Source organism: Lucilia cuprina, chromosome 3 (assembly GCF_022045245.1).
Source record: "Lucilia cuprina isolate Lc7/37 chromosome 3, ASM2204524v1, whole genome shotgun sequence".
NCBI lineage: Eukaryota > Metazoa > Arthropoda > Insecta > Diptera > Calliphoridae > Lucilia > Lucilia cuprina.
The window spans coordinates 42,623,886-42,649,567 of record NC_060951.1 but is presented as its reverse complement, the minus strand read 5'-3'; the positions used below and the strand labels follow the sequence as shown (position 1 = coordinate 42,649,567).

The 25,682-nt window shown below is 24.5% G+C and overlaps 1 protein-coding gene across 4 annotated transcripts in view; it reads left to right on the top strand.

Annotated features, from left to right (window-relative positions):
- The window catches only part of LOC111676789 (teneurin-a), a 311,200-nt gene that overhangs the window by 248,246 nt on the left and 37,272 nt on the right, over nucleotides 1-25,682 (top strand). For 3 of the 4 annotated variants that reach the window (XM_046947538.1, XM_046947536.1, XM_046947539.1), the window contains 2 exons: nucleotides 395-602; nucleotides 4,007-4,033. In XM_046947538.1, the coding sequence (XP_046803494.1) occupies nucleotides 395-602; nucleotides 4,007-4,033 (235 nt within the window). The remainder of the gene's footprint in view (nucleotides 1-394; nucleotides 603-4,006; nucleotides 4,034-25,682) is intronic. The other variant, XM_046947537.1, reaches the window with a different exon arrangement.

Here is a 25,682-nt window from a genome sequence, read left to right as displayed (position 1 = left end):
TTGAGAATTTTTAAAATACTTTTGAAAATATTATTTTGAAAAAAATTTTAAATTTGTCAAATATTTAAAGAGCTTTTGCAAAGCTTTTACGAAAAGCTTATAAAAGGAAAATCAAAACTCTAGTATCATATATTTGAATAGTTTTTCAAAAATGTTGTCTTCAAGCTTTTTTGGTTAATTAAATTAAAGCTTTAAAGAGCTTGAAAATATAATTATTTCCTCAGGTCAAAATTTATTTTTTTTTTTTTTTAAATATTATAAAAACTTTAATATTAAGAATCATCTAAGCAAATTATTACATTTATTCCCATAATACCTTTATCTCCTTTAACAAAAATATTAAACACATATCTGATTTATATTTTTAATTTAATTTCTTTCCCCCAAATTGCAGATGGTATGACAGATTGTTCGGACAGTGAATGTTGCTCACATCCGGCTTGTTCGGAACACATTATGTGCCTGTCATCTAATGATCCCGTCGAAGTGCTGTTGCGCAAACAACCACCCTCGGTAACAGCATCATTCTATCAACGTGTCAAATTTTTGATTGAAGAGAATTCTGTACAATCGTATGCCCATATGGATGAATACAGTGAAAAGTGAGTACAAATTGTTGCCATTTCTATAACAAAATCCAAATATATTTTTATATATAAATATTTAAAAGAATTATATAGTGAAAACAAAATATTTATATAAAAGAAAAAAACGTATTTACAAAAAAAGCTTTTCAGTTAGTTTTTTTTTTAGTTAAAAGTTTTATTATTTTTTTCTATTGAGTTTGTTGAAAAAAATATATATATTTTGATTATAATGAATGCACCAAGTTAGAGAATATAAAAAAATACAGTTTAGGGCTTTTTAAATTAAATTTAGGACACTTTATAAATTTTTAATTTGATTTTTAGAGATTTTAAATTTAATTTAACTGGTGCAATGAAGAGAAAAAGCTCAAATATTTTAATTTATTAAATTTTTTTGGTTTACGATTTTTTACTTTTATTAAAAGAAAAAAAGATTTGAGAAAATTTGTTTAACAAACTGAACTAAGTATTTTATTTAACAAAAAAATCTTATGCTTTTAATATGTATTGTGTTTTAAGTTTTTAATTTAATTTTTTTGAATGTCAAAAAAAAAACACAAGTATAAAGTATAGCGAAAAAAAATAAAAAAAACCCTACAACATCCTTTTTAAATCCTTAACCAAGTCCCCTCAATGAGTCTATCATTTATGCGTTGGAATATATGTTTTCTTTTTTCTTACAATTCTACAAAAATTCCTAATTTTTTTAATGAAAAAAAAAAACAACTATCCTCAAATTTTTCTTTAAGTTTTTAACAATAACTGTTTTGTTATTTTTTATTTCAAAAAAATAAATTTATTAAAAATGTTTTAATAAAAAAACAACTTTTTTGGTTTGAGCTTTTTCTTTTCTTGCCTAACTTTTGTAGGGTTATTTAACAAAAAAAATATATTAATATAAAATTTCTCTTTTAGTTTATAATTATTGTGTTTGTTTTTTTAAGTTTTTTAAATTATGTTTTAGTTTTTTATGAAATTTGTCTTTTTACTAAAAGCAAAACGTCCAAAGCGAAAATAATGATAGCACCTCATTGAGTATGTGTGTTGTCTAGTGTTTTACCTCCTTGTGTTCGTCTTTACCCTAAAAACAAACAAAAAAATAATAAATAAATAATTTACTAAAACTGATCAATTATTAAAGAAAACCACGTTTAAAGTATTTATAATATTATTATAAAAATTATAAAAAGAAATATAAAATTTAAACAACTAATATATAACTTATAAACAACTTAAAGAGTTTAAGTTTATTTGTTTTTAATATTTGTGTTTGAAGATTTTTTTATATGATTTATATTATTTTCAATTTATAACAAAATTTTATTTAATGTTTATTTGCTTTTTTAAGTTTTTGTTATGTTAGAGGTTTTCATTATTTAGTTTCGGTTTTTTACATTATCAATCAATTATAATGCTAATCATTTAGGTTGTTTTTATTTAAGTAAACTTTTTTGTTGTTGTTTTAATTTTTATTTAATTTATTTAACCAGAAATTTTGAAAAAAAAAACAAAATGGAAAAACTATTTGTCCATGAAATATTTAATCCATTAAATTAATATAACCAACCAAACAAGGATTTATCTAACTTTTTTAATAAAACACTGAGTAACAAAATTGAGAGAAGTTTGAACTTGAATTTATATAAATAACATTTCTTAAAGTATTAATTCCTACACCCACCTTTTAACATCTGATCAGAATCTCTTTCTGATTTCATTTAGCTATGTTCTACCGTCCATCTGTCTGTGTGTCCATGTAAAGTTTGTGGGCACAGTACAAGTCGCAATTTTCAAGATAAATTGATACTCTCCCAAGGATGAATCTTATTGAAAATTTTAAAAATCGGCCCATTACAACCGTATATATCACTGGTGTAGGGTATTATATGGACGATCACTCCTGACTACATTCGCACTAGTTTCTTTATTAAAAGTAACAAATATATAAGCTCTCAATTCTCTTGAAATCTCTTTAGACGAGTTTAGGAAAAAGTTTGTGAGAAGCAGCAGTAAGCCACAAATTGCATAAGCTTTCTCGTATTAACACGTATATAAAAAAAGCTCATTTAGAGAGCTAATTAAATGCTTTCTGCCGTTATCTGCTATGTGTGATCAATGTAATAGCTTTTGGTTACAAGGCAGTTATCAAGAGAGAAAGGTCTCTGAATATTTCTGTTAAATTTGGTAATGTATTAGAGAGTATATATTTGCTCTTGAAAGAGCTTTCTGACGATAACAGTTTCACAATAAATTGCAAACAATTTAAACTATTTTTCTTACTCATAAAGCTACATATCACACAAGCTTTCTTGTACATATGTATAAAAGATAATTTGAAGAGCTAATTTAATACTTTCTGCTATTATCTGATATGTCTGATCATTCTTAAAGCTTTTGTTTTTAAGACAGTTATTGACAGAGAAAGCTCTCCGACTTATGTATGCGAGAGTGCAAATTAGCTTTCGAAAAAGCTTTCTATCGATATAAATTTCACCTTAACTTGCTAAAATTTAAACTACTTTTGTTACTCACTGTTAATGAAAATTAACAATTTTATTTACATTAAATATATGATGTTTTTCAATATTTATTTAAAGTTTTTTTCTTTATATATATTTAGTATGTGTTTTAGTTTTTAATCACATAAAATATATTTCGTTTATATATAATTTATATAATAATTATTTTTTCTAAAAATCTAATTTAAAAATTACATATTTATTTAAGTTCATGTGCGTGTCCAAACAATATTTTTTTTTGTTTCAATTAATCTTATAATTTGTGATTAAAATACTATTAAACAAATATATATTAAAAATAAATTTAAGGTAATAATACTAACACAAGCCAAAAAATATAGGTTTAAAAAAATAAAAACTGAAAAGAAAATATTTCCCTGAAAAATTAAAAAAAACAAAAATTGTTATAAACTTTAAGTATGAATGTGTGTGTATGTAACTCATTTAAAAACCAAAAATTGTGTCAAATGTTAATTGTGTTCTTTAATTTCAATTTTCTTAAGTTTTTTGTTTTATTTTTTCAATTTTATTTTTTTTTATATAAAGAAAATAATAATTTATTTAAAACCTTTTAAATTTCCTTTTTAAATGTAATTATTTTGCTAACTAAAAATTTACCATGTTTTTTGTATTTATTTCTATCTTCTTGTTTTTTTTTTGAAAACTTATTTTTAATGTACTTGTCCTGTCTTAACATGTGTATTGTCCTTCATTTGTAATGCTGTGACGTCTTAAAACAAACCAATCAAAACTACAATAAAAAACAACAAAAAAATCATTATAAATTAATAAAAAAATTCCCCATATTTTATCACCCAATGTGCATTTAAATGCATTAATTGCTAATTAAAAAAATATATATAATTCAACAATTGTCATGTAATTTTCCCAAAAATGAAGTCTCTTCTGGAGCTCATTTACACCTTGGTAAGTTAGAAGGAATACTACGTACGAACAGAAAAAAAATATTACAAAATTTCAGAAAGAAATTTATCATTGATTCTTTTACTATTAAACACTTCTACAAAATTCATAAAAAAATTCTTTGAAGTAGTGGTAAGGAGAAATATAGAATTTATAGGAAAAATATTTAAAAAGCTTTAGATTTTTTTAACTAAAATTTATCGTTGTAAATTATAAAAACATTTTGTAAAATTTCCAAAAGAATTTCTTCTAAAGTTTTTTTTCTAAAGTTCTAAAATTGTTTTAAGAAATAATAAAGCTTGTTAAAGATTTTAAAGTTTCTTTTAAAGAGCTTTTGTAGCTTCTTTATAAAAGCTATTAATGATTTTTGTAAGAGCTCTTAGGCTTGACTTAAAAAGGAAACACATCATGTTAAAGCTTTTTTGCAAAAGCTTTTCGGTTTTTATAAAAGCTTTTAAAGCTTCCTTGGTAAAACATTTTTCCATATTTTGAATTTTTTTTTGTAAAAGTTCTAAAGGTAATTACTGAAAGTTTTGAAAGCTTTTTCTCCAAAACTCTTTAAAACATCCTTTTAGAAACCTTTTTAAACATTTCAAAAATAAATTAAAAAATTATAAGAAAAGCGTCAGATAAATGTTTTGGTAAACAAACATTATTTTCAAAAGTTTTTTGGCAAAGTTATCCTAAAAAACAAATGTTTGGTTCAAAGGCTTTTTAAAAATTGACAACTAATTCCATGTCTCTCCTAACCACCACATCTGCATCTCACTTTGCATCTCCTTACATATCCAACAAAACTTGTTCATATTTAGATCTAATTTTTAATTTTTTTATTTAATAATAAATAAAATCTCCCTTAAAAATATTTCATATATTTTTGTAAAATACATTCTTTCCTCCTTCATACTATTTTTTTATTCATTCACCAAAAATTCTTAAATATTAATTTAAATTAATTAATACAAAAAAAAAATCAATAAAAAATTACAAAAAATATATTTTTTCTAATAAAAATAAATACGATTAGTTTATAATTACTTATAAAGTATGTGTTTTATGTGTACGTGTCTATGTGTATTTAGTTTAATATCATTTCATTTATTTTTTTATAATTTCGTTTAAATTTTAATTAATTTAAAACAGAGAAAAACACTTATAAACAAAACTATACTAAAAACTATAACAAAAAAAACATTATTAAAAAATATATAATTTAATTGTTTTATTTATGATTTTTTGTTAAATATTTTTTTGTTTAATTTTTTTTCATAACATTATTACAACAACAAAAAAGTTCACAAATATATAATATAATATAAATAATCACTCTATTAATTATGATTTATTTATTATTTATTTACTTGATTTTGTTTTATTATAATTTCATTTTGCTTTTTAAACAAATATGAATTTTTTTTTATATAACCAGAAAAAAAATTTAAAAAAACAACGTTTAATTTAATATTTTTTACTAATTTTTAAATTTTTATTTAAAATTTAATTTCAAATATTTTATAAGTATTTAAGAAGAAAAAAAACTCGTCAATTTAAGTAAAAATTTACCTTTACAAAAGAAACCAGCCAAAGAAAATAATATAATAATACAAAAAAAAAAAAAAAAAATACATCAAATCCCTTATATGTTTTATCCTTGAAAACCCCCCCCCAAAAATATCCCGAAAACTTTCCCATTTGTCTGCGTCTAATCATTTGTTTACATGTTCTCTCTTCCTACCGCAAAAAAATAAAAAAAAAATATTTTAAAAACTCCAACATTTATTTTATATAAATAAACACTAATTGTTTTTATGTTTACAATTTTTCTTTAAATTTTTTACTTATTTTTTATATATTTTGGAAAATTATTATTTTTGTTTTTTTTTTAAAGGTGTGACATTTTTACAGAATTTGTTTTAGAATATAAAAATCTTTTAAATAATTTTTATTTAAAAAAGTTCTCAATAAATTTAGTATTTAAGTTCTCGAGAGTAATTATTAAAAGAATTTCTTAAAGTGTTGACTATAAACTTAAGTATTTTTGTAAAAGCTTTTGAATTTTGTGATGAAAGTTTGAAAATTTTTGGAAATAACTTTTTATTGCTTTTAAAAGCTTTAATATATGTTTGAGTGTAAGAGATGTACAGTTTTTTTTAAATCTAAAAGCTTTTTTAAGCTCTTAAAGCTTATTATAAAAGCTGCTAAAATTTTCTGTTAAAAATGCAATGAAAGCTTTTTCGTAGAAATCAAACAAAACGTTTGTTTTACATTTTAGAAATTTAAAATTTTTAAAAAATAGCTAAAGGGTTTGTTATAAACTTTAAAGTTTTTAATAAAGACTTAGGAAGTTTTTTTTTAACAGCTTTATGTAGAAGCTCTGAAAGTTTTTTGTAAGATATTTAAAACCACAAAGTCGTTTGTCTGTCTTCTGACAGCAGCAGCAATAAAAATATATTTTCTATTTAGTTTTCTCCAATTGTGTCATATGGGATCAACATCTAATAAAAACCTTAAATTAATTATTTAAAATAAAATTTCTAACTATTTATATTTGTTTTATATTTTTTAAATTAATTTCAAATATTTTAAATATATTTGTGCAATAATTCCTGTTCAGCAAAACTATAACCTATTTAACACTAATGAACTCTATTTATAATTTACAAAATGAAAAATAAGGCTCAAAAAATTATTAAACATAAAACCCATCATTTGTCCAAAACTGCTGTTGCTGTCACTGTTGTTGTTGTTTTTGTTGCCAATACCACAAAATTTTTATAAAATGATTCATAATTTTTAAATTTTTAATTGATTTGAGGTTTTTCATTTAACATACATGATTGTTCATATTTTAAAATGTTGTTGTTGTTCCTTTTTTTTCAATGTGTTTAAATGACATAAATTTATGACTTTTACACAATTACATGTGTTTGTATGTATAAAATAAATATATACATACACTCTAATTTATATTTTGCGTTAAAGTTTATTTATTTTTTTTTGCTAAATACATATAAAATATAAATAATATATGATTATAATTTATAATGAAAAGGGGAAAATTTAAAATACATGTGTATATGTACGCTTAAATGAGCACAAAAATATGTGCTTTTAAAGTTTTTACATATGTGTATGTGTCCTTCATTTACACATGCATTACCACAGAATGTGTTACATAAATAGTTTATTACATTTTATTGGATACATGGATAATATATGAATCATATATGGATCATACATGTTTATATCCGAATTCCTTATGTATTAAGGAATAATATGAATTTATTTAGGAAATACAAAAATATATGTATATAGATTTTCGGATATGAACTTACACAATCTTTATACCCTACACCACTTTAGTGGGGTGGGTTTATTGAGTTTGTGCTGATGTTTGTAACACACCAAAATATTAGTCATATACTAGCTTTTTGAGCTCATATGAACATTTGCAACACACAAAAATATTAGTCATATACTCTGGCTGTCCATGTAAAGCTTGTCCGCAAGGATAACTGGATAAAAGGGCGAAGTCTATTGAAAATGTTTAAAATTGGTCCATTATTTCATTCACCCCCATACAACAGATCCTCCAGAAAAGGGTTCTCGAGCTCATAATTATATTAAATGTGTATACATCTCGATATAAGCCTTGTTGATTTTGTCAAATATTGACCCCTGATCTCTTTGAAGTCCAAAACTGATTCATAAACACTAACATCGGAATGAAATTCAGCACCAAATAAATATTATATATATATAAATCTATTTATCAAATTTTATCGGGATTGGTCAATTTTTGCCCTAGCCCCCCTATATATGACCCATTTTTTCAGAAAATTAGTTTTTCGTCTATAAATTGTTTAAATATATTAGAAACAAGATAATATTCAAGATACATTTCATTTTTATAACTGGTGTAGGGCATCATATAGTCGAACCTAAAACTAAATTTTCTTACTTCTATTATCTGAGTTTATAAATAAATATTTGAGAAAGCTATCACAAAAGCATTTTGAACTTGGAAAAAAAAATTATTTATAAAAACAAATTTTTATTTAATAATGGTATTAAGATAAAGCTTTTCTATAATAATGAAGAGAAATAACAAAAATAATAGAATTACTTTCACATTTGCAAAGTGAATAAGTGTCAAGTTTCATAAAAGACCTTTTAACTTTTGCAATAACTTTTATAATTCGTCTAAAAGATAAAGTCTGTTTTAAAATTGACACAACCTATCATAACACCTAAACCTATTAAAATTAAAAATTATTTAAAACATTTTTTTTTTGCACAACAATATTAATTGCATGGAAATTTAATAATCTCTCAGGGATAAGAAAATAATATTTTAAACTAAATAACACTAATCCCAGAAAAAAATTGCATAATTTCTAAAATTTATGTAAATATGGGAATAAGCATAAATTTTAAATCTCTTTAATATTAAAAATAACACATTTCCATAAATTACTTTTATTGTTAATTATTACCAACATGCAATTTCATATATAATTTGAAATAAACAAGTAAATTCGTTTGTAGGTCATTGATTGTTTTAATATATAAGTACATACATACATATATTTAATGTTGTATGATGAAGCTGTTATCGCCTGCACTCAATATAATAATGAAATTTATTACATAAAATAGCAACAATATTAAAATTTTTAGTAAAAGAAAAAAAGTATTTATAATCCTTTTATAAATCATAAAATTATAAATTAACATACATACATATATATATGAAATATTATGTTTATGGTAGATACACATAGATCAGTATTAAATATGCTTATTATGCATAAATGATTTCTTTTTTTTTTTTCTTTTTGAAAAATTATTTAACAAACATTTTATAGTGATAGAAAATCATGATATAAAATAATTCTGTGGAATTTTGAATGTATTAATTTGTTATGTTTTAGGTTTTTAGTTTCAATTTTTTGTTGAGAAAAGCTTAAATTTACAAATTAATAATTTGCAAATATTTGCTAAAATGTCATTGGCATATTTTAGCAAAATGTCTGTAAGTATTTAATAAATTCTAGGAAATTTATGGTTATGGTTTCTTAGTTACTATTTCAGTAATTTAATATGTATTGCTGTTAATTCTTGAGAAATTTATGTTTCGAAGTGTTTTTTTTATTAATTTTAAAAGACCATTGACATTTGTATATACATTTTCTTTTTAATAATAAATTTTGAAAAAATTTTGCTTTAAAACTGTGAAATTTTTAAAGGTTTAAATATTTTTTCTTTCAATTTAAAGCATGTAATTTGCTTCGATATAAAATTTTCTTTTAAAATAATAACATTGCGATAAAATTTCAATAATTTCGTATTTTCGTATTTAAATGTTAAATTTATGAAAATTTAAGTAAAGCACTATAATTACTGTTTCAAATTCATGAGAAATTTCTGAATTAGTTTAGTTTTTCTATTAAGTTGAAATTATTTTGAGTTCAAAGTGAATTATGAATATAATTTTTTTTGAAGCCTGTAAATTCTTCAGGACCTGCAAATTCTTCGGAAAAGCTCTTCCAAATTAAAAAAAAAAAATATAATATAAAAATCCTAAATAGTTATTAAAGGATAACAATTTTAAAATACCTTGTCCACATCTTTTTACCCATACTGTATAAAATAAAAATAATACAAAATATTTCTCAATTCTTCTTGATTTTTTGACATTAAATTTTTTATTGTTTAAGTAGTATAAGTATTTTAAAATATTTTTTTGCAAAATGTACTTCTTTTAAAACTTTCAAGTACTTTCGAAGGACTTAGGATCACAAAATAAAAATGCAGTTTTTTTCATTAAACGTAAAGCTTTATCCGGTTCGAAACGATTTGTTCTATTTTTGTCCTATGGTTAACACATGACGTATACGTGCTACTGAATTATTACAGAATAATCATCCGCCACCGTTTACATCACTTGCATATGTATACAATATTTACAGAAATGCTTATCTACTTATAATTTTGTTATATATATATTAAAAAGTTTTAAAATTAGCAATTCTTGAGTATTGGGTATGATCTCGAGCATAAAAAAGCTCTCACATGAAACATAACGTATAAAAAAGCTCTCAGAAAATACGAGAACACAACAACTGATTTCCGACTTAATTTTAAGTTAAATTCAATATCATTCTCAAAGTGAAATTTTGTTCAGAACTTTATAGTATCCCATAGGTGAGAATCTACTAAATATGAACTTCGTAGTTTTTCCCATCTTTTCGCCATTAAGTGAGAAATAATGATTGCTAAGTAGTCCGCAAAATGATAAATAATTTACTAAAAACAAAAATATCGTGCAAACGTCAACTGTTGTGAATATTTAAGTGAATGAATTTCGGTGAAATCATTTTAAAAAATAAAATTTAATTTTAAATTTTTTTCGAACATCTAATCTACAAAAAATCCAATTTCCTTTTAATTTTTCTAAAATATAAAATAACAACATTTAGATATGAAAATTCCATTAAGCATTTGAAAATTTGCAAAAAAAAGTAACTTAATTGTTATTACCACATTTCTATTGTTGAAAAAAAATACACATAAAAAATCTAAATAAAAATACTAATACAAAAAATACAAAAAATAGTCAAATTTAACTGCCACATCATTGAGCATAAGTGTTTTTAAGCGATTATTTTAAAAACATTTCCGTTTCCTGAAAAACCAACACAAACTCAAAAACACTCAAAATGCAGCTAACTCACACAGAACAACAACAGCAAACTAAAAAAACACGCCTCAACAATTTAACATATAAAATTACTACAATAATAAAACTTACATACTGAAACACACGTAAAGCTAAAAAACAAAAACATTTTATTGTAATTTTTTCCCTATAAATTTTGAAAAAAAGTAAAAATACCCTCTAGTTTTAGAAATGGCTAAATTCACATGGTATTTCTGTGTCTGTATTTATCAAACGTGCTTAACTTGATTTTTTAGCCATTTTTTCTCTATTACTTTACATTTTCAAAAAAGAAGAAAAAAATACAACCTAGAGAAATTAAAAAAACAAATACTAAAACAATTGTCGCTGTAGCGAAAGTAAAAAAAATGTGTTTGTATGTTATATATATGTATATGTATGTATAGGAAAATGTATTTTGTAAAACTAAAAATATTTTTAAATAATTGCAAACTAGATTAAAAGCGAATCAAGTGGCTTTTATGCACAATGTAACTAGATATTTTATGGCAATGTACGTTTTAGTTCTATATCTTTTTTCTCTGTATATTTCTGCCAGCCTTTTGTTATAAACTCAATTTGCCTACAATACAATGGCTCTAATACAACCTATATTTTAAAGCTATATGAAAAAAACACACACACAGATATAGAAAACGAGTGATAGGGAAAATGGGAAGAGATTTGAACAGTTGCAGTTGTAAAACTTCAGCTTAAACAGTCTATAAATGTCAATGTTATCAACAACTGATAACATTTGTTTATACATTCTGGATCCTTTTTCAGGAAGCCTTCTGAACCGAGAACCCGATTTTTTCTCAATATTTTCTATTTACCAAATAATATTGCTACTGATCTTAAAAAAACTTTTATTTGAACATTAAAAGTTCTATCAAGTCCTCGACTTTTCCCTCACTTTAACACCAAAGCTTTACACAATCAAACACTCTACAGCCTGACATGGTAATTGTGTTTGTGTATGTTAACATGCGTATGTATTTGTTTGAGTATTTACATGTGTATGAGAGTGTATGTGTGTGTGTTTGTAAGTGTTTTGTATATATGCAATATTTATAATGGTTTTTGGTGCCAGACTCTATCATGCATTAGATTTGTACTATTTTTATTGTTTGTCTATCTACCAAACAGACAAACAAATCCAACTTTATGCAAACATACGTACATACATTCAAACAATATCAAATAACTACAAATAACGCATGGTTTATATATGTATTTGAAGATAGAATTGTAAAAAAATATAATAGCAACTTTATGCGCAAAGCACCATGGTCCAATTGTAGAAAAATACCCTAGAAACCAGTCAAAATTTCTTAAACACCTTTTAAAGCTTTTCAGGTTTTAATCTATTGTTGTGTACTTTTTACACTTTTACCGCCTTATGCAAAAACGATTATTAAGTTAACAATGGCTGTTAAAACCAGTTTTTATATGGAAAAAGTGTGTAGTAAACCATTGTTAACTTTAATAATCATTTTTGCATAAGGTCCTTAAGCTTTAAGCTTACATTATTCTTAATTATGTTTATCTTCAAGTTTTATTCGACTTTAACACGTGTTATCCTTAATTTTTTATCTTTATATTTAGAAGAGCTTAAAACAAAAGCCATTTAAAGCTCTTAAATTTAAAACATTCTTAAGTAAAACTTGTAACCCTATAGTAGCATAAACTTCTAACAGTTTGATATTCTATTATGTTTAAACTATGTAACAAAAGCTTAAAGCTGGTATAAGCTTTAATCCAGTGATAGTTTTTTTTTCGCTTCTTTGACATAAAATTTATTTTCTATCTTTTCCTCGCCTTGGCAAATGGTGTAACAATTTTTCTCGTTATAAATATGCATGTAACACATACATATTCACATACATTTATTTCTTTTGTTGCAACTTGTCTTGTTTCTGTGTACCACTACTACTAACCATATAAACAAATGCAAATAAAATTGTGCAATTTATTTTCTATCGTAAGCAACTGACACAATAAAATGCAATGTAGTTTAGCATTCTATTTTGTTTTTTTTTTTTTTTTAATATTTTGTTGCTTGTTTGCATCTTCAATTGCTGCTGATTTTGTTGCTGCCATAGGTTGTACCCACTATCAGGCCAGGCGTAATACGTACAAAAAGATGTGTAAAACTCAAAGGTTTTTTATTGTGGAAAACCCCTTCTTTCTTCTATTTGTGGTTGAACATTTTGCACAGTATTGCAATTTTGTGTAACACAATATTATCAAACATTATAATATTTATAGAAATATACATGTACACATATGCTGATGACACACATACTGAAAATAAATGCTAAGTTTTCTCATAAACTAGTTAGAAGAGTATGAGGTAAGGTTCGAAAATTGTTTTAAAAAATTTAAAGGTTTAACAAAAAAAAAATAGACTTAAGGATTTCATTTGTGACATATTACAACCAATAGATTTTATTTTGTCAGTATCTCTTTGTTCACATTAGGTGTAAGACTCAATTCAATCACATTATTTTACTTCAATCGAAATATTTGGAATTAGAAATAGGAATGGAAAACTCGTCCGTCTATCTGTCAAACCTGCAAGATATTAAAGGATATAGCCTGCGATGTCTTGTAATAGTCTGATAAGTTTAAAGAACTTTCTAGATCACTATCACAAGTATAAATACATATGTTTGTGTCAAAGTCTGTGTATAAATTTTTCTATGTTTAAATGTATTAGTAGCTTAATGTTAACCCTTAAGCCCCTCCAGCTATACGTTGTTAGTCACAATTTTCTACTATATTTAATACAAACAAATAAACATACAAATATATATATGTTTGTATATGAATGTATTTGTAAACAGAAATATGTATAGAATTTTATAATATATTTACATTCGTTTTCATTTAAAGCCTGTTAGGCTACTAAACTTTAGATCCTTTTATAAATACACTCTCTCTTTCTCTCTCTCTTCCTCTTGTGAACAAACCGGCTCTATACATTTTCATACGAAAATCCTTGTAAAGCTGTTGCTATATACATTTTCATTATTTTAAATATTTGTCATTTTGTTGTTGTTGTTTTTAGTGAAAGTTTTTGCATATCCAAAACGTTTCATTTATTTTAAAGGATTTACACAGTACGTCCAAAAAAAAGCTCTAAACTTAGATTATTGAAAAATAAAAATTAATGTGATTTTATTTTTCGGTTGGAAATCGAGAGGAGGGGATTTTTGCTGCAAATGTGTATATGATTTTATGGTTTTTCAATTTTTAGTGTATTTATTGTTGTTGCTATTGTTGTTTTATATAGTTTCTGTAATAAACTTTAAAATTATTGGACTTTGTTTTTTTGGGGAAGGACACACAATTTACATTTAAGTCTATAAATTTGGCTTAAATATTTTATATAAAAGTCATAAATTTTTAGACAATAATGGACAAGATTTTTTTCATAATTTTGTGGATTACATAGAAATATAGCTTTGGTTGGCAACGAAATTTATATAAAATGTATGTATTTGATGACCCTGAGAGTAAAATGAATAAAAATGTATGTTTATAAATTATTGAATCATATTTTACATTTCAAGCTTCCTTGTATCTATTTAGATTAGCTTATACATTTTCAACTTCTATATAAATGTTGAAATTCTACGGAATACTTTTAGTTCTTAACCTATATAGAACAGTTGAAACATCCTTAAACTTCTTAAGAAATATTCAAACTTCATAACATTTCTATATAAAAATATTTATCAAACTGCAAGCTTGAGCTTTCTCAAAGTTCTCTAGAAAAAAAGTTGTATTAAATAAATTTAGCATTTTTAAATAATTTTTCTGGGAAATTAATTACGGTCACAATGAATTTTATTCTAAAAAAGAAAACTTGTATATTTTTGGAAATTATTATTATTATTTTTTGGAAAACAACTAAAATTTTGCCAGCTGTAATATTACAAAAATTCAGTTCAAAAGAAAAACTTATATAATTTATTATATGTATGTACAACAGATAAAGAAAATACCACTAACAAAAATAATAATGTCTTAAATAAAAACTTTCCACCAAAAAATAATAATAATTTGTGCTATAGCTAAAAATAAAATTTATTTTCGTTCTAATTTTCTTCAAAAAAAAAAAAAAAAAAAAAAAAAAAAACACAAAGTTACTTTTAAGCAGGCTACAAAAAAAGTTCTTCTACATTCGCAGTTAAAAAAGGGGAAACTAAACTTTTTCTTTTTTTCAAAAGAAAAAAATAAAATTTATTTAGTTTTTGCTAGGTTTTCCCCAGAAAAAAAGAAGAAAAACTTTTTGGGCGTCACATTTAATTTGAATGCAGTTTTCTATTCTCTATCTTAAACAGCTCAGCCTAAGTAACAAACGAACGTATATATCTTGCAAATTTTAGCAACAGCTATATTTTTTGGAGGGTAATATTTTTTTTTTTTCAAAATTTTTTCATAATAAAACTGCATTTTGTTTATTTAATACAATTTTTTGAATAAAATATTTTTAGTATATTATTTATGCTGCATAAATTTTTTGGTTTAAGCAGCCCTAGCTTATGCATTATTGTTTTAGTAAAGGAAAAAATGTTGTATGTTTTTTTGTAAGAAAGTTTCTTCATAGAGCGGAAATAATAAAAATGTTAATGAAATAAACTTCTTTTACTTAAAGTTGTATTTTTTAAATATAATTATAAGAAAGTACAAAATAGTCCCTTAAAAGTATGCAATAAAAATTATCTAAAATTATTAAAAGAATTTTAATTTCCAGCAGAAGAGTTAAGGAACTATTCTTTCTTATTTAAGATTTAAAATATAGTGCAATAAAAGCAAAATCACTGTTACAATTGCCACCAAAATATCTTGTTGAATATCAAGTTCTACCCTGTTGCTATGCTTAGTAATCGTTGATTTACACCTAGTTTTGTATCACTTATTGTCCGCAATTTTTTACTAATTTCTTAAACAAAAATATTACATTTCTTAAAATTTTATTTTACCTATACTTTTTGTTTTTCTGATTTCTTCTCACTTAAGTGCATAAAAATAATGGAGTAACATGATAGAGGATAAAATTCCTTAAAAAAAAAGTAATCAAGTAAAGAATACCCCATATAATAATGGCAATAAAACAGGAAATTTACAGGAAGTATGCCAGTTTGCATAGCATACTTATTGTCTTGTTTTTCTTAACTTCTTTTCTTCTTTTTTTTTACTTATTATTATCTTGCATCTATTCCTGGTTATTATTTGCCAAACTATAAAATGCACTTTTACTTCATCTGAAAAACAATAGAAACAGAGACTACTTCAATAGTTTCACTTTTTTGCTGTTACTACTAGTACTTCATTCACTCTATTTTTTCTGTTGGAAAAAAATGTTTTGTTGCACAAAGAAGAAAATTATATTACAATACAATAGTGAAAGAAAATCAAAGCTTTGTAAAATTTTCTTAATTTTTTTCTCAGATTTTTGTCTTTGTTAATAGAACAATAGAAAATTGAGGTGCTATTATTTGATGTTGTAGGGAGTAGAAAAAGAAGGGTTTTAATGAACAAAATATTTTAAGAGCAGCTTAGAGATTGTTTAAAGTTTTTAAAAATAGGAAATGTGGAGTAAATTCTTTTTAGTTATTTAAGCAAAATTGAAGATTTTTAAAATTTTTGGTAGAAATCAATGTTAAGCTCATAAATAATGCACAATTTCGTGTTTAAAGCATAAATATGTACATAATTTAACTCAAGTTTTTTAATCCATAAAGTACGTATTCTGAATTCTTATGTAGACATAGATACTTGTCTGTCCGTCAGTCTATCTGTCCGTCAATCTGTCTGTCTGTCATCTGTCCATCTATCTATCAGTTTGTCTGTCTGTTTAAATGTTGCTGCAAAAATTTATTTCTCTGCGATAACTTGACAAAAACTTGTTTTTATATCAGATATACATTTTTTCCATGACCAGTGCTAACAGGCCTTGTTGATCTTAATCTTTATATTCTGCCTTAATTAAGAGTAAACCCCATAAAACTTGCTTCCATTACCCTTTTACAACCAATCTTCTTTTTTTATGACCACTTTATAATAATTTGTAAATAATTTTTCTTAAACAAAACTCTTTTGAAATAAACGACGTGTCAGCTTTTCTTAAAACACTTGAGTAAAAGCATTGAAGCAAAAAATATGCCCTAAAGTAAACAGCTAAATGTATTTAACTTTATAACCTATAAAATTTTAATGTCTAAAAATTTTACAGTAAATGAATGTTTACTTCATTCCCCTCCCCTCTGTATCTCTGATACTTTTGCTTGTTTTTGATATATTAAACTAAAACTATATTATCTCATCATGTTAATCTTTTATAATTAATGTGTCGGAAATTAATTGCTATTACATGTTGTAATAAACCCTACTACAACTACTAACTAAATTACTAGACTTCTACAACAAATAATATAACAAACTACAAGTTGTATGAAATTACATTAACATACATGCAGGCGTATATTTAAAGATGTAGACAATAATGTGATTAAATTTTCCAATTAAGGATAATACTACTTAGAAATTATTAACTCGTCGAACTTGGTCGAAAATATGTGCATGTGAATATATAGAAAATAATCAAAAACTTTAGGCAATATAATTAAAAAATATTTTTTTTTTTTTTTTTTGTTAAAGCAACTAAAAGTATGCAACATTATTTAATAAAAACCAATTATTAACAAAATCTCTTTAATAATAGTTATAATAAAAGTGAAAATATGTTTGTTTCTTAAGAAATTAATATAAAAACTTTTTCAACTACTTTTGTGGAACTAGTGTTAATCCCTATCGTTTTTCTTAGCAAACAGCTAAAGATAGGCCATACCTTGTCGCAATTAATACCTCAAAAAAATTTCCAATCTATAGGTAATAATTTTTTTTTTAAATTTGATGCAACTTTTTGTAGCAAAAATGATTGTTTTATATTTGTTCCACAACTAAAAATATTTAAACAATTTTATGTTATTCTTTACGCTCGTGTTTAAAGCACATAAATAAATTCCTGTAAATGACATGTTTTTCTCTTTCCTATATTTTCTTTATTCTGTAGCATTTAATAAAATCTAAAATAACATGAAAACATTTTGTTCCAAAGACCACAAAACTAAATAATTTTATATATAATTCAGAAAAAAAACCAACGAAAATACACATAACTATTGCTGAAATAAATTTAAACAAATATCTTACCTTCAATGTCTGCATAGTATAAATAGTTTAAAATAAAAATTTGTTTGTACAAAAATGATATACAGTTTGCAGGCTTTTCTGTCCTTTTTCTTTTTCTCTATTTGTTTTATTTGTCTTGATATTTTCATTGACTATTTGCTTTAAATGAATGCACAAATATAGTTTATTTTATTATGGTTTTAAGAGAAATATTTTTGCAGAAAAAAAAAAAATTATTTATTTATTATACAAAATTTTCTTTACAAACATTTAAGTTTTCTGGCAGAAATTTTTTTCCAATTCTTTGAATTTTTGTGAGCAAAATTATTTGCTGTTTTAAGCATTTCTGTTTTACTTTTTTGGCTAATATTGTAATGTATTTGTGGTTAATATATGATTTTGGTAAATTGTAGGTATTTAGCAAAAAAAAAAAAAAAAAAATAATAATTTTTAGAAATTTTGACTGAAGTATAAGCAATCAAAAAAGAAAGAAAATATTTATTTGATTTGACAATTTAGTTAACATTTCTGGATACACAACATATTCGTAAATAGACGAATATTTAACTTCTTACATTCGTATTCTTTAATTATACTTTATGCTTTTAATGTAAGATAAGTTTTTTCATATTGTGTGCCAAATAACCCCGGGGGCATGTTATCTTGATGAAAGACCCCATCTTGATATTATTGCAATCCCGGGGAAAAGAGGTGCAAATCTACTGGGGCTATGAACAGGTGATTTCACTTCTCTTCTAGGACATTACTTGGAAAGATTTAATATGAAGTCGAAGCAGAGAACCGCATAATCTAATACTGCGCGTGGTCAATGGCCAGCAGGACTATTATATTTATAGCTAGTCAGTTGTTTGACGTTCCTGCGGTATTCAGGAAGTAGCTGTGGTTTAAACCCCAATTCGCCTTATTGAAAGATTCGTACTTCTGTCTACCGATAACGTCTCTAGTGGCTGTTATCGACTTAACTGTGCAACATCACATCAAAATATTGATCGTAGGCCGACAAAAATATATATATTCATGACTGTCCATCGGTCCGTCTGTTTATATGTCCGCCTGTTGAAAGCACGATTAAGTTCGAATGGAAAGAGCTAGAAGTAGTAAAATTTTACACAAACATTCCCTATAGGTAAGGTTGTATTCCAGATAAACAGCTTTAACGGTCAAAACTGTTTTCAAAATGCGAGTATCGCGATGAAATTCGACATATGTATTGAGGTCTCCTCCAGAGATAAAATTTTTAAAAGAAATTTACTGTAAGTTCTACAGAACGTATGATGATTAAAATAACACTTATACGCAATACAGTTCATCCATGTAATTACATTTTAGCTTGATATGTAATTCTTAAATAAAAATGTAAAGCCTTTTTTATCTATAACAAAAATGGTGCAAACAATTTCACAACAATTAAATGTTTTAATGTTAAAACCACTTAAAAATAGTGTTACTTAAAATGGAAGCCAAACAATAATAACTAGAAGAATAAAACAAAAAAACAACAATAGTAGATGACTGAAAAATTTTGCAACAATAGAATTAAATAAAACTAAAACAGTAAAGAACAAAATAAAAAAATACATAAGTTCTAAAATAAAAAATTAATCGAACTTAAGTAAAACTTTTCAAAATATTAATCTATAGATCAGACCTAATATTAAAGGAAAAGCTGAACAAAAATTATTTTTCTATTTTTAAAAAATTTTCTCCTTCACTGTATTTTCCACTACATACTAGAGCAATTATTGCACTTAACAATATTCTCTTTTGTATAGTATGGCATAATGTTTTAGTTGTTTTTGTTGTTAGGTCACATAAAAAGTAGTGGGAAATGTATTTTATTACATTTATTATGTTTAATTGTAAAATATAACATAAAAGAACAAAATTAAATGTACAAGGAAATGCACGCAAATGTCATATGTTTCAATTGTTTATTTCACATAGTTATAAATAAAATTACAAACACACATACAAATATAAATACACATATATAAACGCCATTAGTAAAACCAATAAAATTTTACCAACTACTACTACAACTATTATAGTTTCCACTACAACAACCGCCATACACTTACATATGCATACATACACATTAATAATATTTTTAAAACAATTTTTATACTTATATACAAAAAGCTGCCATAAATGTCATCATTTATATGCTTTTTTATAAAAAAAAACAACTAAATATTTGCATGTGTTTGTAAATTGAAAAAGGATTGAAAAAAATAACTATTATTAGGAGGGCACTATAAAAAAAATATACATAGCTTCTAAAATTATGGCTTTTATGTCTGGTTACTTTTACCGTTAATGATAAATTCACAATGTCCTCAAAAATAATTACTTTAACCTACAGAATATCTACGTGGGGTGTATTTCACAGTTCTATCAATGTAACAAAGGAATATGTTCATCTGAAATTAGGGATCTTGTTCCCGTATATTCTTGCGTAATGCAAGCTTTTCTCTAAGAACACACCCACTTATGGTAGGTTGTCCAGTCAGCCGCACTGTTCGTATGTGAAATAAACTTGCTGCAGAAGTATTCCCTGTCACATTCGATATAACAAGATTTAAATCAAATGTCCACAAACAATACTTCCTCTATCCTCCTTCCCACAACCAATTTTCCTAATTCCAACACATAGCTTGACATAAGTAGGGGTCATTCCATGAGTGCTGCTCAAATAAAAGAGAGCTTGAGATAAATTTTATTTTGAAATATTTTCTACATATTAGAACTTATTCAAATCAAATTCTTAAACTTTAAAAAGTAATATAAATTCAACTGATTGCGCAACGAAGCTTATTGTGAATAAATTTCATTGGCATGGTATGACAGACGGTTTAAAACAGAGTTTTTGCTTACAAAGATTGTGATGAATGTTTTCATTGGCTTAAATTTTGCTGTTTAAAAGTGGTGATGTTATCATAAAAGTGATGTAGATGTATTATGTCAATTTTGTCCAGAGCTAGCGACAACTCTCTGTTTTAATCATTTCAGAGCTTATTCTCTTGTATATGCTTCAATATAGACCCAGGATATGTGACATTCGCTTGATTCGTTCTTTGCCCTATAATCATTTATTATAAATAAATCATGCGCTCTGTAGTTCATTACTAAAGTATTCATAAGCTAATTAATTTTCAATGAAAATTTGAGATCCACATAATTTATTGAGACATTTACTTAAAAAACTTCTCATTTCTACCTCGTTTAAATAAAACAAAAACAACTAAAAACATTATTGAGACGACAAAAGCATTTTTTGTTCTGTGTTATATCACAGAACAACAAAATAATAATAAAAAATAATAGAAACAGAAAACTATTTCAAAAAACAAAAAAAAAGAACAGAAAAACATAACCTGGCTGCATGCATATTTCGCTCATGACTGTGGGTTTAAACATGCAATTCTATTAAGTGCAATATATGTCAAATTTTATACACATTTCAAAAAATATATATAAATGCATTTTTATTTTGTTTTCTTTATTAAATACAGACAGACTCACACATACACACAAACGAACAAAACTTTAAAAACAAAATTTATAAATAAATAGCTGTGTGTGTACATATGTGATTGTTTAAGTGTGAGTATTATAGTTTACGTGAGGGTGTAAATGTGTTGCCAATTTTTCATATTTTTCTATAACGTGTTTTTGGCTATTGCAACAGTTAAAAATATTGTTCAGTTGTTTATTTTTTCTTTCGTGGTATGGGTATGCGTTTTATAAATGAATTTGTTGTTACTGGTGTTTTTGTTACATTTAAAAATAGTAAATAGCACGTAGCATTTATAGTTTTAAATTGTTGTAGCTGTAAAGTAATTGGCCACATAAAATGTATTAACTTTAATCATAAAATTTCAATCTTGTTGCATTTATATGTTTTGTGAGGATTTTTATTTGTTGGCGTTGCAAAAATATAATTGGGGATATTCACAGTTTTTTTAAGGTTTTATTTAAAGGGGGTTTAAAAAGGATTTAAAGTTAATAAATCTATTTATAGAAGAAAAATATTAATACAAACATTAAATAAATCATAAAAAATTATAAATAAAAATATTTAATTTAAATGAAAAGCACTTAAACTTCTATATTAAAAAATTATTTTTCTAAAGAATTATGGCAAATATTTAGTCTTTTGAAATCTCTTAATTTAAATTTGTTGTTTATCTAAACCTCTGATTTAACTACTACTTAAATATTCTAGAATATAACATCCAAAAATGTTTATATAATTTTACAAATGCAGTGATTTTTGTCATGGTTTTCGTACGAAAAAGTGAATTGTGTCAAATAGATAAAAACTTAAATAATGATGTGCTGCAGTGTTTCAAATTAAATGTGACCTCAAAAATATATACCAAAACACAAACTACACAACACATTAAAGAACATTATTTTTGTAAGCAAAAAAAAAACTACAAAATAAATAAATAAAACAGCGTTTACTTAAACAACTAAAAGTATCACTTAAAAGAGATAAACAAAAATTCATGAAATATAACGAATTTGGAACATACTTTTGCTTAAAGGAGAATAATGTTTATTTGACTAAGTTTATAAAATTAATATATTTCTTTATCTGAAACATTTGAATTATATAAATTTTATTGAAAATATTATCTTCTAGTTTTGCAGGTCGTATGATTTATGTAAAAATAAATCATACGCATTGATTACCTAAAGGCATGGATCATTTATATTTTTAAATGATAATGAATTTTTCTGAACAGAGTACTATCTTTCATTAAAAGTAATAAAGTATCTTTTATTTTTTTACTATATAGCTGGTCTATAGACTAGTCTACAGACAAATTTTTAGACAATTGACTTGTCGTTGGGTTAGGCTATTAACGAGTTAATGTACTATTTTATAAGCTTGTCAATGAATCATGCTAGTCAGTAGTCTATGGACTAGTCTGTTGACTAATCTATGAACTAGTCTGTTGACTTGTAAGTATATGTACTAGTATATCAGCTATCTTTTTGACTAATCTATAGAGAAATGTATGAACTTATATGCTGCCTAAAATAAAAACAAGCCTATTTTATAACTCATTTCCTATTTTCTTGACTTGTTGGCAAATCTATTGTTTAGTCTATAGACCGACGTATTGTCTAGAACATTGAATATTCTATGAACTAGATTATTATGTCCAAAAGTTTTTAATTTATTAAAATTTATTTAATACGTTGTAGAGATTCTTCGGTGTTTTATAATGTCAAAAATTATACTTAAATCGATTTCTCCCTTTCTTTTGCTCTTCAAGCCAGGAATTAAAAAATGGATAAAAATTTTCTTTCTGAGTAGTATTTTATTTTTAAATCAAGAGGGTTCATTGGCTATCTCAGCTTTAGAGTATTCGAATATTTATAATGTAGCTCGCAATAAATGTCTAACATTAACAATCTCCGAAACATTTTATTTATGTGTAAAAAAAACACTTAAACATTTTAAACTATTAACAAGAAACCAAATGTTTCTTGTTTTTCCTCCTAACTCTCTACTTCTTCGTTTGCATTTTGACTATATTATTTTTGCTTAAACACAGTTATAATGGCTTTTAAATTAAGTTGTTGACATTATTCCATCGTATTTCTGGTACTCACTCTCGCTCACTCACTCTACAAAAAAAAAGCTTTTGTTTAAAAACAAAAGAACTAAATAATATACATAGAACGAGAGCAAAGCAGAAAAAAACACAAAATAAAAATTGTATAATGCATTATTTTATATTCAAAGTGGTGTTTCCTTTACAATTTTTTTCTTGTTTTTTTTTTATTTGCTCAACACAAAATAATGAAAAAGCTATTTAAGTTAAACTATATGATGCATTTAAATGCATAAACACAGATTTTTATGGTAAAAAATGCAAAAGAAAAATACTAAAAGAAAAGTATCCAAGCGAAATCATCAAAAAAGGAGCTATAGCAGAAACGTTTTATATTTTAAATATTATTAAGAAAATTGAATTATGTATAGCTGTGATTGTGTATGTGTGTGAGAGGAAATATTTTATTTTTCCGGTATTAGAAAGGAACATAAAACGATTTTAAGTTTTTTTTTTATAATGGAAATTAAAAAGAACAATGTTTTTGATAAACTTTAATTTGAGGATATAATAAAACTACATTATACAATTATTTTTTATTATGCAAAAATTTTTTTGATATATGTATTTGAACTTTTATAAACTGAAGATTGTGTAGGGACTAAAATGGATCTAGAGAAAATCTTATTATGTTTTCTTAAAAAGAAATCAAAATCTGAAATTTTAGTTTTTTTCATGCTAGTTTTATATATTTGTAAATTTGAAAAAATTTAAAAATTTCTTAAAAAAAATGTTTTTATTCTTAATATTTTTTCTCTGCATTTTATATTTTATTTGTCCTCTAAAAATTTTCCATGTTATTCTTTTGCATACAAAAGAAAAATATTGTCTTTAACTTAAGGAATTCCTGTCACGCATCTTTTTAGAAATTTTGTTTTTTATGCTGTTGCAATAAAACTAATATTTACATTCTTTTGTGGCATTTTTGGAAAATTTTTTTTACTTATTTTTTTTTAACAAAATAAAATCTTATTAGATACTTAGCAGTGAATATTTTTGTTTTGTTAAAAATTTAAAATTTTTCATAAATGTTAAAAAGATTAGTATTAAGGTTTTATTCAAAATTTTATTTAAGTGAAGTTGAAGTAAAGATAATTTTTAATAAACTTTATACTTGAATAAAGAAAATGTTATGATTTTCAAAGAATTAATAAAATATTTAAACTCTTAGATCATGGTGCTCATGGTATTGGTGGTTTGGGTTTTATTCCAGTAAGTCTGACATATATTGCATTTTTAAATATATTTTTGAAAAACATGTCGTATCGTGTTACGTAAGTGATTTTCATTACAAATGAATATTTTTCTGTCATTTAACAATAATTAAAAATCAGTGGTTTCCATCAGTTCGGTTGAACAGTCCAGAACTTCCTATTTACTCTACCACTTCGGGTAACTCCTAGACACCGACTATTCATTTTAATTGTTCTATTGTCCCCCCATGTATTACAAATAGGCCGAGAAAAACTGAAGTTTGTCCTTTAAAGGGTCCATTATAAAAGACGAATTAGAGCCAAACACTTAGTTAGATGTTAGTGGAAATTACTGTCGTTTTCGGATGAATTGACTCTTTTTCGAACTGCCGGGTTATTAGTACAACAATTTTTAATTGAAATATTCGATGATCAGCTAAGAAATATTTTGCGAGAATATTCCAAAACAGTATATTAATACAAAGTTAAATGAAAGTTTAAGAATACTTTAAGACAGCTACAAATATAGTAACTGTTAGATTTTTATAAAATTATTAACGTAAAATGCAACCACTTTAACCTTTTAACATATTATGCAAAATAGCTTTCATACCATATATTAGCAAAAATATTTATTTCAATAAAATCATATAACAAGCTACTAAAGAATTTCTCTAAAATGAAATACTAATTTTAAAACTAAAGAGTAAAAAGCAGTAGCAGAAAAAAAGTGAAGAAAATAAGTATCATAAGCCTTATATTATGCTATGAAATTTATTACAATAAACACAAGTAAATATTAACATACCATGGTACATATTGTATAAATATAAATAAGTTTTTATTTTCTATGTATGTATGTTAGTGTATATGTTTAAAGT